The following is an 18,580-nucleotide window of genomic DNA, read 5'->3' as shown; positions in this document are numbered from 1 at the left end:
TTGTTTTCATAAAGGCTAGGCCTTATAAATATTACATCCTTCTAGATAATACTAAATAATAAAGAAAAGGGTACCTTAGAGGCCTATTCCCATTAGACTCTACAAGAAGCCATCAAGTGGAGCATCTATTGAAGCCTTTGTTATTGTTACATTAACTTGACACACTTGACTCCTAGAAAGGTCAGCACAGTTTGTGCCTAAATACTTGGGCGCAAGTAAGGTATTAGTACCTAAAAAGCAGGACTCAAGCTGTGGATTCCATGGTTCCGAGCTCAAGTCAAAGTTTTACTTGGGACTGACCAACTCTGTAGGGGCTAGATGAAAAACATAAAGAAAATTTTCGCTTACGTCAAGATTTGCTTCTTTTTTCTATTTTTTTTTACCATATCCGAAAATTTATTAAATAAAACAAAATGGAATTTGCATCCTCAGAAATAACCAAAACATCCACCTCAGCTCCCTTTTGTTTTTTTTGTTTTTTCCAAAGAATCAGCTAACATATTTCCTTATCTAAATATATGTTGAAATGAGACACCTAAGGAAGAAGATAAATTCATAACTTGCAACCATAATTTCGAAGGAACCGTAAACTCCCTTTTGCACTGCATAATAGTATTTAAAAAAGGTGCAGTTGGCATACGGATGCATCCGTAGCCGTAGAGGTAAGATGCACTTTTAAATTTTATCATGTTATATAATTTTGATGTAAAATGTTTTTAGGATTATCTCAAAATCTATTTTTATAAATCATAAAATTTTCAATTTCAAAAATGGTTAAAATCAGGTAGATCTATAAACATATAAAAATCTTGAAAATGGACGGTGTAGATATTATGTTGTAAAATACACTATTTATGAGACTTAAAATCTTTTTAGTTTTCATGGTTATACATCTCGATGTCGAGATAATCAATCAAAAGATTTTTCAACATTAAAACTACCTTTTTTGATAGATTTTTGAGATGCATCCATATTTCTACATTACAAGATTGCATTCTTATATAAACTTTTTCTTTTAAAAAATCACCCTCGACCTTACACATACACAGTTGACCCTCTATAACTTGCAACCATAACTGATGAAGTTTTGAAGGCAACACGTAATAGTATTTAAAGAGTCACCCTCGACCATACATAGTTGACCTCTAAATCTGTCGTTAATGATATTGAGGACTTGTAAAAGCAACCTAAACTCATTTCAGCCCAATTAGCAGTAGCAACTCCCCGCAAGAAAATAGTCACATTCCAATGTCTGACCACTCCACCGACCACACATGGATTACCAATTATTCATCCAGACTCCACACAACTACCCGCAAAGAGAGTAGTCCCATTCCAATATATGACCACTCCACCCGCCACACATGGATTACCAATTATTCATCCAGACTCGGCTTGCTATGCCCCGAGTCTGAGCTCGAGTAAGCTGTTTTCTAACTATTGGTTTGGATCAGTGATGCAGCCGAGTGAACCGGCCTATAAAAATCTAAATAATTAGAGAACAAAAGAATTGAAAAAATATAAAAAATAAAAAGTGGGTCCGGTTCAATTAGAGAACCAGGCAGAACCTGCCAGTTCTTAATTAGGTATTTTGACGGAACAGGACTGACCCTATTGGTTCCCGATCCGAACCACCTAGTTCTGTTCCGTTTCGCCGTTTTTTTAAACACTAGATAAGGTAAATGTTTCTATACTTCCTCTACAATAATATCTATGCTTCTCCTACCATCCAGCCGTCAAATTTTGATCAAGAGAGCCACTTACCGTTTGATCTTAGATTGGATAAGTTTAGTATTAACATCATACTCATCCAACAAATACAAAAATAAAAAAGAAAAGCTCCTTCAATGTCTTTAACATCATACCTATAAGTCGAAAAATATAAAAAAGCTTGACAACCGGATCCCCCCATAAATTTGGAAAAAATATAGAGTCCGCACATCATGTATCTCTAAAAAGGATGTTGTATAAAGTGCATCGACTAAAACTAATATGGAGGGTGTAAAAAATATCCTCAGAAAAAGCACATCTTGGATTTTCACAAATTTTTATTTTTTCTATTCATGATTACCTTTGCCTAGAAAATGAATACTGGGAAAAAATGGTTACAAAATCTATTTTTAAGATAAATTTTAGAGGGGGAACGCATAGAAACCCAATCCTTATATAATGAAAAATATATAATGAAATAATTTATTTTTAGTACAAAGTAATCATAATCACTATTGTCTCTCAAAAATATATAAGGAAACCATTTGTTTTAATACAAGGTAGTTATAATCACTATTATCCTTAAATTTTGAAAATTTTGATTGTAAGTGTATCATTGAAGATCCAAAGTTAAAAGAAAATTCTTAACACACCTACAATATCCAATTTAAGAGGCTAATAATGATTGTGAGGTAAATGCTCTCATAATATACAGTCTTTACCCTGAATGTTTTTCGGCTTTTCCGTAAATTTTCCTTTATTATTAACGTTCCCCGTAAATTGGAACTTCTGTACAAACTCTCGATATTACATAGCAGGGGGATGTCAAAGGTGTTTTCTCTTCACCGTTCTCTTGTGCTCGCTGGTTATTGCGGCAGTAGCTGCTTGCTTAAAGGTTCTCTCTTCTCTCTTACCAATATTCGATTTTCATCTGTTGCTTCTCATCCTGTTGTTTGTTCTTCTGCTCTGCAAGTGATTATGTGACTGTTCTCGAGAAATTGAAGTAAGCTGTTACTGATTACTCCCATTGTTTGTTTTATGTATCTCTGGTTTCATTTAGGACTCTCTTCTGTTTTGGATCTTGTTAGTTCTTTCCTATCGGACTTCCATGGGATGGTGTGTAAGTTCCATTGAAAATTTTGGCAATTGATGATTACTCTCACACTGCATACATAAAAAGTACAAGAAGTATTGCCACTAAAACAGATGTGTGTCAGCTCTGATCTCAATCCATGGAGAGAGAAACAGAGAGAGATTACATAAGGGGATTGTGAGGATGCACAGGTCGGTCTGTCATGTACTAGTACAACCGTAGTGACAATTGTCTCCGAGTTGAATGTATCTTTTTTATCATGAGAAATTCTGATGCTGTTGCTGATAATAACTCTGATAATGTCCAGTTAAATGAATTTATCATCACATTCTATGGCCTCCCATTATTATCATTATAAAGAACTTTGCCAATGATTTTGAAAGCAAAATTAGCAATTTGAGTTTGAAAGAAACGTGTCATTTACCTAAAAATAGCTCTATTACCTCAATAATGAATATGGGAATTTGCGAGGAGTTGATAATGGATATGTAAGTTGAAGCAATCAAGCTGGATAATGATTTTGTGATAATTTTATTTGATACATTAAAAACAAATTGTCTACTTTTTCATTGTTAAAATTTTGACATATTTATGTTTTTAACCCCATGTAATTTCATATTTATTAATCTCCATAAAATTTTATTTTGTAAGAAATAATATAATAATTTAGAATATTTATTTCCAGGCATATCTGATAAATACCTGATTAAAAAGACCAACACAATGGTTTCTTGATAAAATTCACCACCGATAACGTCTCGGTACTAACAATTGCCACCAACTTTACAATTACAGATTCTAGAATCGAAAAATTTCATTGTACAATAAACAAAAGAAGCTACCGATGCTATTCTCATCAATATTATACACCTTCCTCTTAGTTGTGGTGTGCATTTTTCTATATTCTAATTTGCTTTGTACTCACTGCATAGTACCATTTACTTTCTCATCCTTTTATGTAGATTCCATAGGTTCAAACAGGGGAACTGGTGAAATCTCCGACCATCATCTGTGTATATATGATTGGTTTTTGGTGCATAATTTTTGGTCCTTGAATGGGATTTTAAGAGACGACGAGAGATATATGCTGGTCCTTTCAAAGGGGTAGTGAATGGTATGTGTTTTGGATGGTGGTGCTAACATGGGGATCTGCAATCTTACACTAATCATATAGTACTAGAAAAAGAAAAAGAAAAAGAAAAGATAATAAACGTTTCATTAACCTAGAAATAAAATGAAATTGGCAAATCCACGATCTATAAACAAATGAGCGAAACAAAAAATTGTCATATTCTGGATTCCGTTCAGCTCTTTGAACATCATTTACCCAATATCCAAGATCACGAATTCATATCGAAAATATAAATCAAATACAGGATTTGTTTTTCTGGGGAGGCATTCATGCATTAAAGCTCTTAAAAATCAAATTGAGAAAATATGCATAATTTGACCAACTTAATCATCCCAAACAAAATTAGGTAATACAAAGGCATCTAAAAACTACAAACAAAACCTGCAATTTGACAAGTTTCACAAATGCTTTTAGGAAGAGGTTTATATTCTCCAAAATTCTAATTGACCACTGATTCTCATTGGTAATATGCCAGTGGAATCCAGTAACTCCATATCTTTCCCAAAACGAACCCATCTTTTGATAGCAACAAACAGAGATAGTTCAATACAATGTTAAAAAACAAGGCTAGACTTGGGACTCAGCAAAGTCACGGGTTCCAGTCGTCCATATAGACTAGGCCGAGTTTGTCAGTGACTCAACCATGTCTATACAAGTTATAATATCAAAATGTAGGAAGTGGTCAAGTTTGGATGGTTCCTATTTGGACATGGCACCTTGCAGAGTCCGAGTAACTCGGGTGAGGCCACTCACACTGGCCCGAGTTTTAGAACACATCCAAATCATGATTTTGTAATTGTGTGAAGTCTGAACCATTTGAAGTTAATGGCCTAACTGCTTCTGCAATATATCATGCTAGAGTCAATAAATCACACTGAGAGAAACCAATATACTCATAATTAACTTTCATATTTTTCTACATTATTAGAAAATTGAACATATTGGGTTGGTGCAAGGAATCTCTAAACCCTAAAGCTTAGTTATTAATGTGGTCCTTAAAAATTTATTTTGTATGAAATAATATAGTAATTTAGAATATTAAATTCTAGGTACTTATCTGATAAACACCAAATTAAAAAGACGATCACAATGTTTTCTTGATAAAATTCACCACCGATAATGTCTCGATACTGTCAATTGTCACCACGTTTACAATTACAGATTCTAGAATCGAAAAATTCCATAGTACAATGAACAAATGACACTACAGATGCTATTCTCATTACTATCATATCACCTTCCTCTTAGTTGTGGTGTGCATTTTTCTATATTCTAATTTGATTCGTACTCACTACATGGTACCATTTGCTTTCTCATCCTTGTGTCTAGATTCCATAGGCTCAGACCTGGGAACTGGTGAAATCTCCGACTATCATCTGTGGATATATAATGGGTTTTTGGTGCATAATTTTTGGTCCTTGAATGGGATTTTAAGAGACGACAAGAGATGTATGCTGGTCCTTTTGAAGGGGTAGATGGTTGTGCTTATGGTGTGATAAATGCGTCTTTCCTTTTTTCCTTAGGTGAATGGTATGTATTTTGGATGGTGGTGCTAACTTGGGGATCTGCAACCTTACACCAGTAATATAGTACTGACTAATCTCCTAGAGGCAATGTTCATGCATGTGTGCCACTTCACTTTTAGTAAGTAATTACATTCACTTTGATAGAATTGCTTTGTTGGAATGTGATAGAATTGATGGTTTCATGTGGAAGTGTGTCTGAGTATATAATTTTGTTTATTTTTCCTATCTTGTTCAAGGTTGATACTTCCTATTAAATATTTATGTTATATGTGTTGACCTTGGGCACTAAATACCTGGTGATTCCCAAGTTTACAAATAGTATATTTGCAGTCGCATTTGTTTGTATTGTGGCCTTGATCTCGACAATGAAAGGCAAAGACTCTGGACGAAGCTGCAAAATCTTATGCTCATTTCTGAGGCATGAATAGAGCGTGAAGTTTTTCTTTTCCCCTGGAGATCTTGAGGCTTTATCATCAAGCAATGATTGTCTCAGCTCTATTAACTTCTGTGGGCATCAACCTTGGTCTTTGTGTTTTATTTGTCACATTATATTCTATCCTGGGGAAGCAACCCAGCAATGTCAGGGTTTATGCACCTCGCCTAGTTGACAAAGGTGAAGAAAGGCCCTTCAATTTGGAGAGGTTGTTGCCTTCTGCTGGTTGGTTGAAAAAGGCATGGGAGCCCTCAGAGGACGAGCTCTTGTCCCTTGCAGGCTTGGATGCTGTTGTTTTCATGCGTATCTTCATCTTCAGGTCAGTAAACTTCTCATGCATGCTGTTGTGTTCTGACTATCATTTCCTCTAGTAATCTCTAGTTTCTTGTCTTAGCACACACTCTTTGAGTGTTGTGGCCAATATATTTGAGTGTTGTGGCCTATATAACATATATTAAAGACCTGCATGTTTGTTATGTGCTATACTTGTTTTGTTACTTGGCTAACTGTTTACATATTGTGCAGAAAGGCCTCAAGATCAATATTTGAATGCTTGCTCCCTTTTTAAGTTTATTTGAGCGGAAATTTATGACTTAAGTAGATACGTTATGCATTTTAAACTCATGGTTGTCAATTCTAATGTTTTTTTCACAATATAAATGAGCGTGTGCGTTTGTGTTTGTCTGTGTACGCGTGCATGTATACTTACATAATATATGATACAGTGGACAGCCTCTGGTGATGCTTTTGCTGTGCTGTAAGCACTGTAAGTGTTTTCTTTGTTCCATAAATAATAATTATGTTGATTATGTTAAGTTACTTGAAGCAACTAGGAGACACGATTTCTTAAAGACCAGGAAGTGGGAGTCGGAAATAGTGATAGAGAGAGGTTAAAACGTACTATAATAGTCTTGGATCAATAGTGAGTCCCTCCTTACTTTCTCTTGGATGATGGAATCCAACTCTAGCTTATCTGAGATTGTAAGAACATGGCAATAGTGACAGTCGTCTACTCGTTCACTTCCCTTGAATGTGTCTTCCACTATTCTAGCTATTTTCTAGGGATTCATCTCGCTACTGGTGTACCTGATGACATTCGGTAAATTATCTTCTGAAATGGATGCAAAATTCTCACTTTCTAATGCCTATGAGAGACTTGGAAAACACATGCTTTTGCTGCCGTGCCACAAATGCCAGCGAGGCCCATGTCGGTTTTGAGAATTTTACTGATGTTTTTGCGAACTCCAATCTGTCCTAGATATTTACAGGAGATGTCATTGGAGGTGAAATTTAGGTGGCTACTTGGTGCTTGGCCCGATTTGCCCTAGGTGTTTCCAAAGTTGGAATTCCTCTGTATCTGCCTGGCCCATAAGCCACTTAAGCTCAATTAGGATAGAACTTTTAAGTCTCAAAGTACATAAGAACTCGCAAATAAACTCTCAACCAGTCCGTAGTATGGAAAGGGGTTCCCCCAATGTTATTTTACAGAGAAACAAGAAGTGATGAGCTTTGGAAGCCATTTACATTCTTAAAGAATGTAAAAAATACCGCGTTAAAAACAAGGGAGCTAGTTCATTTGTGCATTTTCCAATTTTAGAATACAAGTATAATAGGTCACCTTTTGGATTCACTAACTATCAAATCAGATTTATAAGCTACATTAGATCTTGGTATGAGTATGTTAGATCTATAGCGTTTTTCTGTAATGTGCATCCATGCATAATTATTTTTGCATAATTGATGTTTTTTTCCATGTTAATGCACATGCATATGCACGCGTACATATTGTTCTTTGATTTCCTACTTATATTGGTGAATAAGAGAAGGGATAGCTTTGATCTGGGTCTGACCATAATTTTCTTTGCATAAATTTCTTGTAAGGATGGGTAGGCAAAACAGGCAGTTGACACTAGAACAGATTTCTTGCTTCTTTGTGTGATTTTCTGTTGCCATTCTTATTCTCAGTGAAGAATTTGTAAACAACTGATTGAGCCACCACTAAAGAAGGACAATTTTTTGCCAGTTGAGTTTATTTAAACAAAGTTTATTTAAACAAACCATGCCCCTGTGCCCCCACCAAGTCATCTAGCAACTCTTTTGTTTAGGCTTACAATAGTCTTCAGCTGGACCAAATGAGTTCTTGAATGATGAGAGTGACATGGCACAATTTGCAAAGAACCAGTTAGAAGTTTTTGTCCAAATACTGCAAACCCAATTCAGAGTATCAGTGAATTCTGTATGAAATTACATCATAAATATAGTTTACAATCCAAAGTTATCAAATGCAGGATGTGGACTTGATGTGGACATGGGTTTGATGTGCTATGTGGCTCAATTTGGGCACATCACCTCCATCACGGTCAATAAATTTAAAAATTACAAAAATATAATAACCCAAAGAATAATATGAATATGTAACTTATGTCATTATAGGCATTTTAATTTTGGTCTCTCATACATCCGCGGAATGAGTTGCTGATAGCTTGATAAAGTGTAACAGAGTCGAGTGTTAAAATGAAAACCGATAGTTCATTGACGTCCAAAATAAAAAAAAGAATACACTCAATTATGAAGTTTTATGATCCATCATGTTCGTGTCCCACATTTGAAGCCACAGTTGTAAAGCTGTTATCATCAATGTCATCATCGCCCATCTACATGTACTTCTTCCTTAGTTTTCTCTGAGTCAGCCTCCTCCTCAATCTCTAGAACCAATGACCTTACTCTCTTTCTTGCAATCTGGTCCAAGGCCTTAGGTCTTCTACGACTCCCATTGCTCGAATGACATCCAACCAAGTGAAGTCCTCATCCTTGGACACTGGCTTTGATAATGGATATATGGTCCATTCAATTGAGCAATCGGGTTAGTCCAAGACAATAGGATTAACATCCATTTGTTTATGGTATCTATCCCTAAGGTGATGATTGCATCCGACATGTACTCAATTATATTATTTTAACTATAACATGTTCCTTCTTTTGCTATGGAGTTGTGATAGAAATAAAAGAAACAAGCAAAGGAGAAAAAAGGTTACTTAAATGCTCAATAGATTTCTGTTATCCTACAATCAATGTTTAGGTGCTTGTGTTGAAGAGATGGATTTGAAAAGTATCCATTGCATGGAGGGGCTGTCATGCTGTATATTCTCCTATCCATGATCTCAAGTATAGGCTGATATCTCAAGTATAGGCTGGTATCTACTTTTATTATTCTTGAGAACATTGATCTTCTCTTTTACCCTAATCCTTGACTCATTTATGTAGCCCATGGTGGGTTTTCCATCACCTTCAACTGAAATTGCAACGTACTCAATCCAATGCATAGTAGCTTCCACCCAAAAATATGTATTTAACACAGTTTGCTCCAATTTTCTCCCATCTAAGTAGTTCACCCTCCTACTTTTAGTCCACTTTTCATGAAAGAACATGCCTCTTAAGGCAACTTTTTTCTTGCATAGACATTGAAGAGGGACCTATGATGTGGCAAATCTAGTCTTGGGTCTCACTATCTCCCTATTCTCCATGTACTTCCTCATCATGCTTGGAAGTAAGGTATAATTATTGATAAAACCAATGATAACCTTAGCTTTGGCAATTGCATTTTTAATCCTAACCATCTTCCCTATGTCCTCAAGCATGAGGTCTAAATACTATGATGCACAAGGAGCCCAAAACATATGCTTCCTCTTCAATGTCAATAAATGCCCTACTGCAGATTAATTGGTTAATTTTCTATGATTATTTCTACCACATGCTCTTCTAGATCTATATCTACAATCTCATCCATCAACCCACACAAGTTAGTAGCATCATGTGCCTTGTCCGATGCATCAGCATATTTAACAAAAGAAGTACCTTACAAACAATTGACCAAAAAATTAGTAATTAACTCTGGATCTTCAATAAGACCGTCCATCAAACCACGATAGTTACCACATACTTCTCCCACCCATCTCTTTGGGATTCAAAATTTTCTTGTTGTCTTTCACAACATTTTTCAAAAGGCTCCTTAAGCTCATAAAATGCATAGCCTTTTTGCCAAGGGTCAAAGTGCTCATCATAACCATGAAGATATCATGATGAACGGTATTGAAGATATCATGATCATAACCTTGAAGATATCATGATGAATGGTCTTGAATGGAATGCCAGCTCAGCCGACTCTATGATTAAGAACCTTTTCCTTTTTTCCTAGTATAGATTTTCATTTATAGTTTGTGTTTGAAAGGTGGCGAAGTATATCACACATAGTAACTTTAATCAAATGTTTTAAGTAACTATATCGATGAGTCTACTCACAAGTTCAAGTTACAATTCTAAAACAATAAAATACGGCTATTACATGTAGTTACCTGAATCACCCACCGAGGTCGCGATTCCTGTTCGGAATCTCGATTCTGCGTTTCCCAAGACAAAACTCGATTCTGGAAGAAAGGATTCACGTTTCCAAGTTTCTAGAAACACGATTCAACTTAGTATATGAATCTTGATTCCTAGAAGCTTGGAATCAAGATTCCATATCGCCAAATTTGTGATTCTTAACTACACAACAATGTGATTCTACATGTACGAGATGTGTATTCCGATTATTTAGGAATTGTGAATCCATGTTGTTTAGAAGCAAGTTCCGTGAATCCATGTTGTTTGGAAGCAAGTTTCACATCATTAAAAAGCGTGGTTCGCAAATGCATTGAACAAATGTTTCGGTCAACATTGAATCAAGTTTTAAATTTGGGGAATATTCAAAATTTTTATTTTCGCTTATCTTCGAATTTTTATCACTGTACTCGAATTCCACAACTCTTGCCAAGCATAAATATTATTAAAAGAAATTGTTACATCAAATTTAATAGTGTTTGGTAAATGTTGTGGGTATTAATGTAATATTGTTTGATATAAGATGGGTACTAAGATACCCTATGGTGTTTTAGGTTAAATTAATCTTTAAATATCAGAAATTGAATTAAAATTGAATAACTCAGTTTTCAAAATTACATTTAATAAAGAAGGAGAATTTCTATTTCATTTACTTATTATATAATTCTAGGGAAGGAGATAGAAGGAGCTCGCTCTTGTTCTCACTAGTTGTATGCCATAGACCAAGTCCAGGGTCTTGGTAGGCGAAGGGTTGTTGGTAGACTGAGTCCATTGTATGGGATTGTTGACAAAGATATCATAACAAGGGTGCCATTGGTAATTGGATTAAATATATGTAGATCATTATTCAATCTTGTAAATAATGGTAAAATTTAAATATATTCTTAATACTTCTCTCATATATCAGAGGGGATTGGTGCACGATTCCTGAATGGGGAGAATATCGATTTCTGAATGGTGAGAATCTCGATTCCAAGTCGATGGGACAACGACTCCAGAAATTTAGAAATCATGATTCCAATCTCATCGGATCGCGATTCTAGAAGCCACTGAACGATGTGGGGTCATGTACGATTCCATATTAGTATGAAACTCGATTCCAACATGATGGGAGACCGATTCCTACAAATAGGAAACACGATTCCTATGTTATTGGAACGTGATTCCGATATATTGAGAATCACGATTCGATGATTTGAATTGTACGGACAACGAATCATCAGATACACGTGATTCCGGTTCCTAAAACGATTCAGTATCACAAGCATTTCCAACAACTATACTATTACATATCAAGGATCCTTACTTGTTGCAATATAGCAAATTCTTTCCATTCATAAAAATCAGAAAAATTGGAATAACCAAATGAATCAAGAACAATGGGAAGCCTTTTATTAGAACAAGTTGCCTCAGATCACCTCCAAAGGACTTTGACACACCCCACTCTTGACCACCTAGCTCAATAGCGCATTGATCACGATCCCTGCTGAATCGCCTTAAGATGGGAAGCTTTATGGCAAACCAAGAATACTAGATGGGGCAGAAGAGAGCAAAACCAAGTATCTGCCATGAAGGCACACCTCAACATGCTATGGCTTGCACCGCAGATCAAAACTAAGAACCAAAGCTAGGGCTATATGGCCTGTGCCACCCTAGTTTCTCTAGTGTGGGGCGGCACCCCCTTTGTGGGCTTTAGAGAGAGGAAGAGAGATAGTACGGAGGGGCCTGAGGAGGATGGATGGAGAGAGAGAGAGAGAGAGAGAGAGAGAGAGAGAGAGAGAGAGAGAGAGAGCGAGAGAGAGAGAGAGAGAGAGGCTTTTCTGGTGGTGTGTAATTTCCATGGGATAGAACCCCTATTAGAGTGGTGTCTCCAACTACGGTTTGCCATGTTATTGGGATTCAATCTGGACTGTTGATCCTTAGTAATCTATGGGGTGAAGAGAGGCTTTTAAGCTCAGCCCCCAGTCCCTAAATTAGTCCTCATGGAAGAGGGGAGGATCTAGAACCCTATCCATTAGTTTCCTTGATCCTTCTCTTTTAGTTTACAAAGATAAGACTCATATCCAAAAGATCTTTTTCAACCTTATCACAAATCAACAAGAAGCTTCCAAAACTTCTAGAACACCTTTCTAGCCTTTCCAAACATTATAAAAAAATAACCACCAATTTTTATCCAAAAATAACTGCCATAGAATCTATAGAGAATAGAGAAAATAGATATAGAAGCGAGGAAAGAGAGAGATATGACATATATGAGAGAGAGAAGAGAGTGATGTGAGGTTAAAAACTTATCCCTCACACAACATATAAACCAGTTATAATTATTACACAATATGAAAGGGAAAAAATACCCATACAAAATATCAAAGAACATTTAGCTCCTAGAACTTTGTTTAAAAATGACTTGTTTTGTGTATTGGGGCATTTATGTCATTTTTATATACTTTAAGATACTTGAGGGTATTTTTGTCCTTCGCAAACGCTAACGAACATTATAAGTAAAGATATCAGTGGGGCATGCGGTGACTTTCCTCTTCTCTTTCATCTTTTCTCTCTTCTCTCTTTCTTTTCTTCTTTTCCCTCTCTCTCTCTGGTTTTGACACTTTACTAATCATGGCACTGTTGACAGCACTATTCACCACATTTTTCATGATACTATTTATAGTACTGTCACGAGTACTGTTCACATGGTATTAGAGCACTGATTTGCTTATTGTGTTGTTCTCTCTTCTTTAAAGAAATAGCGACCTTTTTTTTTACAAATAAAAAGGATAGGGAAAACCCTAATTCTGTTAGTGTTGATTTCGTCAAGAAATATTCCTTTCTATGTGTGTGAGGCCAACATGGTGTCCTCTGTGTGTTGTACATGGTCGTGCCATTGAAAGGTTCCTCTCTTGGATGTGAAAAGCCTTCCGCTCTTAGATGTGAAAAGCTGAGAGGAACAAGTGTGAAATGCTGAAAGGTGTGTTACAGAAGTTGTGAATAACATGATTTGGGGTTTCATCGTGCGTTATAGTGGAAAGAGCTTTGTCCATTGGCTTCTAAACAGATAGTGTTCTCCCTATAGTTGATTGAGAAGTTTTTGTGTGTGTTATCTGTTGTTTTGTGCTTGTGGATTGTTGGATTTCCAGCACGTGTTTAAGGTACTTTTAATGTGTGACCTGACATATACCTTCATACCTTGCTTATTTGAGATTGTTTTGCTCATATGGCCAAGGAAAGCAAACATGGAATTCCTACTATCAGTGACATAACTGTGTCCAATTACCTTTTATGGGCCCAATCCATAAAGGTTGTTTTGGGCGCAAGGGATAATATGAACGTTTTAACCAAAGATGGCCTAAAAGAGTTGGAAAGTGGGTATGATGAGTGGCTCAGGGAGAACTATCAAATTATGATATGATTATGGAATAGTATGGAATCCCATGTGAGAGCTGATGTTATGTTTTATGATAGTGCTAAGGAAGTGTGGGAAGCTGTGAATGAAATGTACTTCTCTATTAAAAATATTTTTGTCAACTTTGTGATAATATATGTCTTCTACAACAAGGGGATAAGAGTCTCTTCAATTATTGTAGTTCTCTTTGAGGTATGTGGAAAGGGTTGAATATTTATCAACCCTTAATTAATGGTATGGAACTTCTTAAAAGGCAAAGAGAGGATTTTAGAGTTGCAAAGTTCCTATCTAGTCTTGATTCCGAGTATCATGCTGTTTGGGGGCAGATCTTAACTTAGTAGTGAACTTCCCTCTATTAATAATATGTACTCTCGCCTTCAACGGGTTATTATATCTTATTCTTCATCAGCTACTAACACTGGTAATGGGTCTGCTTTAACCTCCTTTGTGGGTAGATATGATGGCAGAGGCCTTGGTGGTGGAAATAGAGGACGTGGTCGTGATTCAGGGGGAGGTTGTGGTAGAGGTCCAGGCAACAGGAAGTGCACCCATTATGGCGAACAAATCACATTGCTGAAAAATGCTGGGATAAGTTTGGTAAGCCTACTTAGGCTAACCAGGTATGCACCCAGGTGTCTTCAACAATCAAGACCCAGACCGTATATTTTGTTTGTGACTCAGTGCTGTTCTCACGAGAAGAATACAATAAGTTAATCAAGAATGACCGACAACGATCTACTCATTCCTCCTCTTCCACTATTATGTCTAATATAGGTACTTTTTCATTCCTTGCATCTCAAAAGACTTCTCCTTGAGTCATTGATTCAGGAGTCGCTGATCATATGATTGGTGACTTCTTTATGTTCTCGTCTCTCAGTAAACCAGATGGCACTACTACTATCACTCTCGCCGATGGTTCTTTATCTAGGTTATCCGGTAAAGGTGTTGTGTGTTCGACTTCTTCACTCTCATTCTCTTATGTTCTTTATGTTCCAATTTTCCAAAGTTTCCATCCAGTTTATTGTGTGTCAGTAAATTAACTAAATCACTTTAGTTTTCAGTGACTTTCTATCCCTCATATTCTGGTTTTAGGATTTAAAGACGAAGAAGATGATTGGTGGCTGTTGTGAGTCTAGAATTTCTTTCCCTCATATTATGTTTTTTAGAATTGAAAGATAAAGGAGATGATTGGTGGCGGTCATGAGTTTGGTGGGCTCTACGATCTTGATCGTAGTTTTGTGGGTGTTGCTCTATATTCCATTGTTTTCCCTTGCAGACTTCGTCCTTTATCAATCAATAATTTGAAGATGTTAGTCCTTTCATTATAGTCAGTGTTAACACTTGGGTGTGAGGCTTGTGAGTTAGGAAAGCATGATAGAACCTCTTCTCCTTCTAGAATTAATAAACGAGAGTATGTGTCTTTACAGTTGTTCATTCAGACATTTGGGGTCCTTTAAAAGTTCAGAGTCTAGTTTGTTACGGATATTTTTTTAATATTGTTGATGATTTTTCTCAGATGATATGGTTATACTTAATGAAAGATCCGCCTTGTCTATTTTTTTGGTTGTTTCATAATGAAATTCAAACTTAGTTTGGAAGGAATATTTGTGTTTTGTATTCAGATAATACTAATGAATATTTGTCTCAAGATTTCCAGAATTTAGCCACACATGGCATTATTCATCACACATCATGTGTGCATACTTCCCAACAGTATGGGGTAGTAGAGAGAAAAATTCATCATTTAATAGAGGTAACTCGTGCTTTATGGTTAAATATGCATATGCCCAAATTTGTTTTTGGGGAGATGCTGTTTTGACAGTTTGTTATTTGATAAGATGTTATGTCTCCCTCTGATTTGGATGGAAAATCACTGCATTCTTTGCTTTTTCCTAATAGACTCTTGTTTACTGTGCCCTCTAGAGTTTTTGGGTGTGTTTGCTTTGTTTAGGTCTTATGTCCTGGAACAAACAAATTGGATCCATGTGCTGTTAATTGTGTATTTTTAGGATATTTTAGTACCAAAAAAGGCTATCTGTGTTATCTACCTCATTTGAAAAATAACTTTGTGTGTGCTGATGTTACCTTCTTTGAAAATATTCCATACTTTTCTGATGAGGGTAAAGTGATAAAAATAAATTCAGAACAGTGCGCACAAGGGGTGAATTCATAACCCATTACTTCTACTGACTACTCCTGCTTCCATTCCTATTTCTTTCTCTATTGATAATTTTCTATCTCAAGTGTCCCTTTCTGTAGAGCCTGTCTCTCCTTCTATTATTAGTGTTCCATAGGAGCAACTTCTCAAAGTGTATACGAGAAGGAAGTTAAAAGAAGGGCCATCACCACCAACTGAAGCAGCCGACGAATCTTCATCTTTATATGTGGATCCTCATCCTGTTCCTGAATGTACTCCTGAAGTTGAAAGTATTGATCTTCCAATAGCACTTTGTAAAGGTCAACGATCTTGTACAAAACATCCTATTGCTCATTTTGTCACATTTGAAAATCTTCCTCCTTGTTTTAAGGATTTTGCTTTAGTCCTTTCTTCCATTTCTGTACCTAAATCCTAACAGGAAGCCCTTTTGCTTGTTGGGTGGAAGAAATCTTTGGATGAGGAAATGGCTGCGCTTGTGTCAAATGGTACTTGGAGGCTCACTTATTTGCCAGCAGGAAAGAGACCTATTGGATGTTGGTGGGCATATACCATTAAGTACTAGCTAGATAGATCTGTAGAAATATTAAAGTCTAGACTGGTGGCAAAGGGATACACACTTACATTTGGTATTGATTATTCTCTGACATTTGCTCTAGTGGCCAAACTTAATTCAATTAGGGTACTTACGTCTGTGGCAGCAAATAAGGGGTGGTTATTGCGACAACTTGATGTTAAGAATGTCTTCTTCCATATAGATTTATAAGAATAAATCTATATGAAGCAACCGTCGGGCTTTGTTGCTCAGGGGGATTCAGATAAGGTATGCATGTTAGAAAAAGCAATTTATAGCCTAAAGTAGTCACCATGCGCATGGTTTGAGAAATTTAGGGAACTTGTTATGGCATATGGGTTTCAGCGAAGCCGTGTGGATCATTTAATATTGAGAAAATTACAAAAACCTCCTAAAAGGAGACTTTCTAGCAACCTCCCCCTAACCTAATTTTTTTAGCAATTTTTACCACAAATTTAACTTTATTGGCAAATACCCCTCAAGTCAAAAAGTCATTTTTTTGACGAAAATGGCCATACCCGTACAACCAGATATTGACGTGGACTCGCTCACTACCAAAGTACCAGACCCTATGTAACAACTGCCGGACCCCTTAACAATCCAGAGCCAAAGTGCCGGACCACCCTTATTTTGTGTCGGACCACTTGCTTTCCAAAGTTCCAAAGTGCCGGATCGCCCCTATTTTGTGCCGGACCGCATGCTTTTTAGAAGGCTAAAGTGCCAGACCGCCCCTATTTTGTGCTGGACCTACGCTTTGACCGCATGCTTTTCAAAAGCCCAAAGTGCCGGACCGCCCCTATTTTGTGGTGGACCCACGCTTTCCAGAGCCCAAAGTGTCAGATCGCCCGTATTTTTTGCCGGACCGTATGCTTTTCAGAAAGCCAAAGTGCCGGACTGCCCATATTTTGTGCCGAACCCACGCTTTCTAGAAGCCCAAAGTGACGGACCACCCCTTTTGTGCCGGACACATGCTTCCAACAGGCCAAAGTGCCGGACCGCATGTTTTCCGCGGCAATGTCTGGCTGTACGGGTATGGGTATTTTTATAAAACAAATATGACTTTTTGACTTGAGGGATATTTGCTAGGAAAGTTAAATTTCGGGTAAAATTTGCTAATAAAAAAACTTGGTTGGGGGGAAGTTGTTTAGAAAGTTTGATTTTGGGCGTTTTTGTAATTTTCCCTTCAATATTTATTTAAAGACAATCAGCTGGAACTATTATCTTGGTTGTTTATGGTGATGATATTATTATTACAGGCAGTGATCAAGAAGGAATTCAGAAGTTGAAGAATTATCTGCAACAATATGTTTAGACAAAAGACTTGGGGCAACTGAGATGTTTTCTTGGCATTGAAGTAGCTCGGTCACAACATGGTATTAGTCTATTCCAAAGGAAAAATGTAATTTACTAATAGAAACATGGATGTTAGGGTCTAAACCGGTCGATACACCCATATATTCAAGTTCCAAACTTTTAGTGGATATAGGAGATTTACTCGAAGACTTTGACCGATATAGAAGACTTGCAAGAAGACTTATTTACCTGACAATAGCTAGACCAAATATAGCCTCGGCTATGAGTGTATTAAGTCAGTTTATGCGTTCTCCTAGAGCACCACATTGGGTAGTAGTAAGAAAACTTTTGAGATAGCTGAAGGGAGCCCCAAGTCAAGGACTCATCTACAAGAAGAATGACCGCTTTGACATTGAGAGTGATTTTGATGTTGATTGGGCAAGTTCACCTATTGATAGAAGATCTACTATGGTTTACTTCACCTTTGTTGGAGGAAACTTGATGACTTAGAAAAGCAATAGAAAAAATGTGGTGGCCAGATCTAGTGCTGAGGCTGAGTATAGAGCTTTGGCTCATACTACATGTGAGTTAATGTGGCTGAAAACCTTGATGCAGGAATTGAGTTTTTCAATTACTAAACCTATGAAGATGTTTTGTGACAATCAGACATCCATTCATATGCGAGGTATTCAGTTTTTCATGAAAGAACAAAATATATTGAAGTGGATTGTTAGTTCCAAATGAACGTGACCAATAAGCAAATAAGAAGCCCATATTTGAAGTCATGATATCAATTGGTTGATATATTCACCAAGGCGCTTACTCGTAACCATACTTTGCAGATTTAATCCAAGCTAGGCATGAGTGACATCTATTCTCTAGCTTGAGGG

The 18,580-nt window shown here is 36.6% G+C and overlaps 1 protein-coding gene across 14 annotated transcripts in view; it reads left to right on the top strand.

The window, feature by feature from the left end:
- The first annotated feature begins 2,524 nt into the window (after positions 1-2,524).
- The window catches only part of HYP1 (hyperosmolality-gated Ca2+ permeable channel 2.3), a 77,783-nt gene continuing 61,727 nt past the window's right edge, over positions 2,525-18,580 (top strand). For 2 of the 14 annotated variants that reach the window (XR_016043395.1, XM_011625279.3), the window contains exons 1-3: positions 2,525-2,605; positions 5,459-5,579; positions 5,792-6,213. Coding sequence is in view for 11 of the 14 variants with exons in the window: in XM_011625279.3 (XP_011623581.1) it covers positions 5,942-6,213 (272 nt within the window). In the remaining 3 variants the exon portion in view is untranslated. Of the gene's footprint in view, positions 2,714-5,264; positions 5,580-5,769; positions 6,214-18,580 lie in introns of all 14 variants that reach the window. The other 12 variants (XR_016043397.1, XM_011625280.3, XR_016043396.1 and 9 more) reach the window with 10 other exon arrangements.

The sequence above is a fragment of the Amborella trichopoda genome, chromosome 10 (assembly GCF_054954075.1).
Source record: "Amborella trichopoda isolate Santa Cruz 75 chromosome 10, AtrichopodaSantaCruz75HAP2 v2.0, whole genome shotgun sequence".
NCBI classification, from domain to species: Eukaryota; Viridiplantae; Streptophyta; class Magnoliopsida; order Amborellales; family Amborellaceae; genus Amborella; species Amborella trichopoda.
This window is presented reverse-complemented; position numbering and strand designations above follow the sequence as displayed.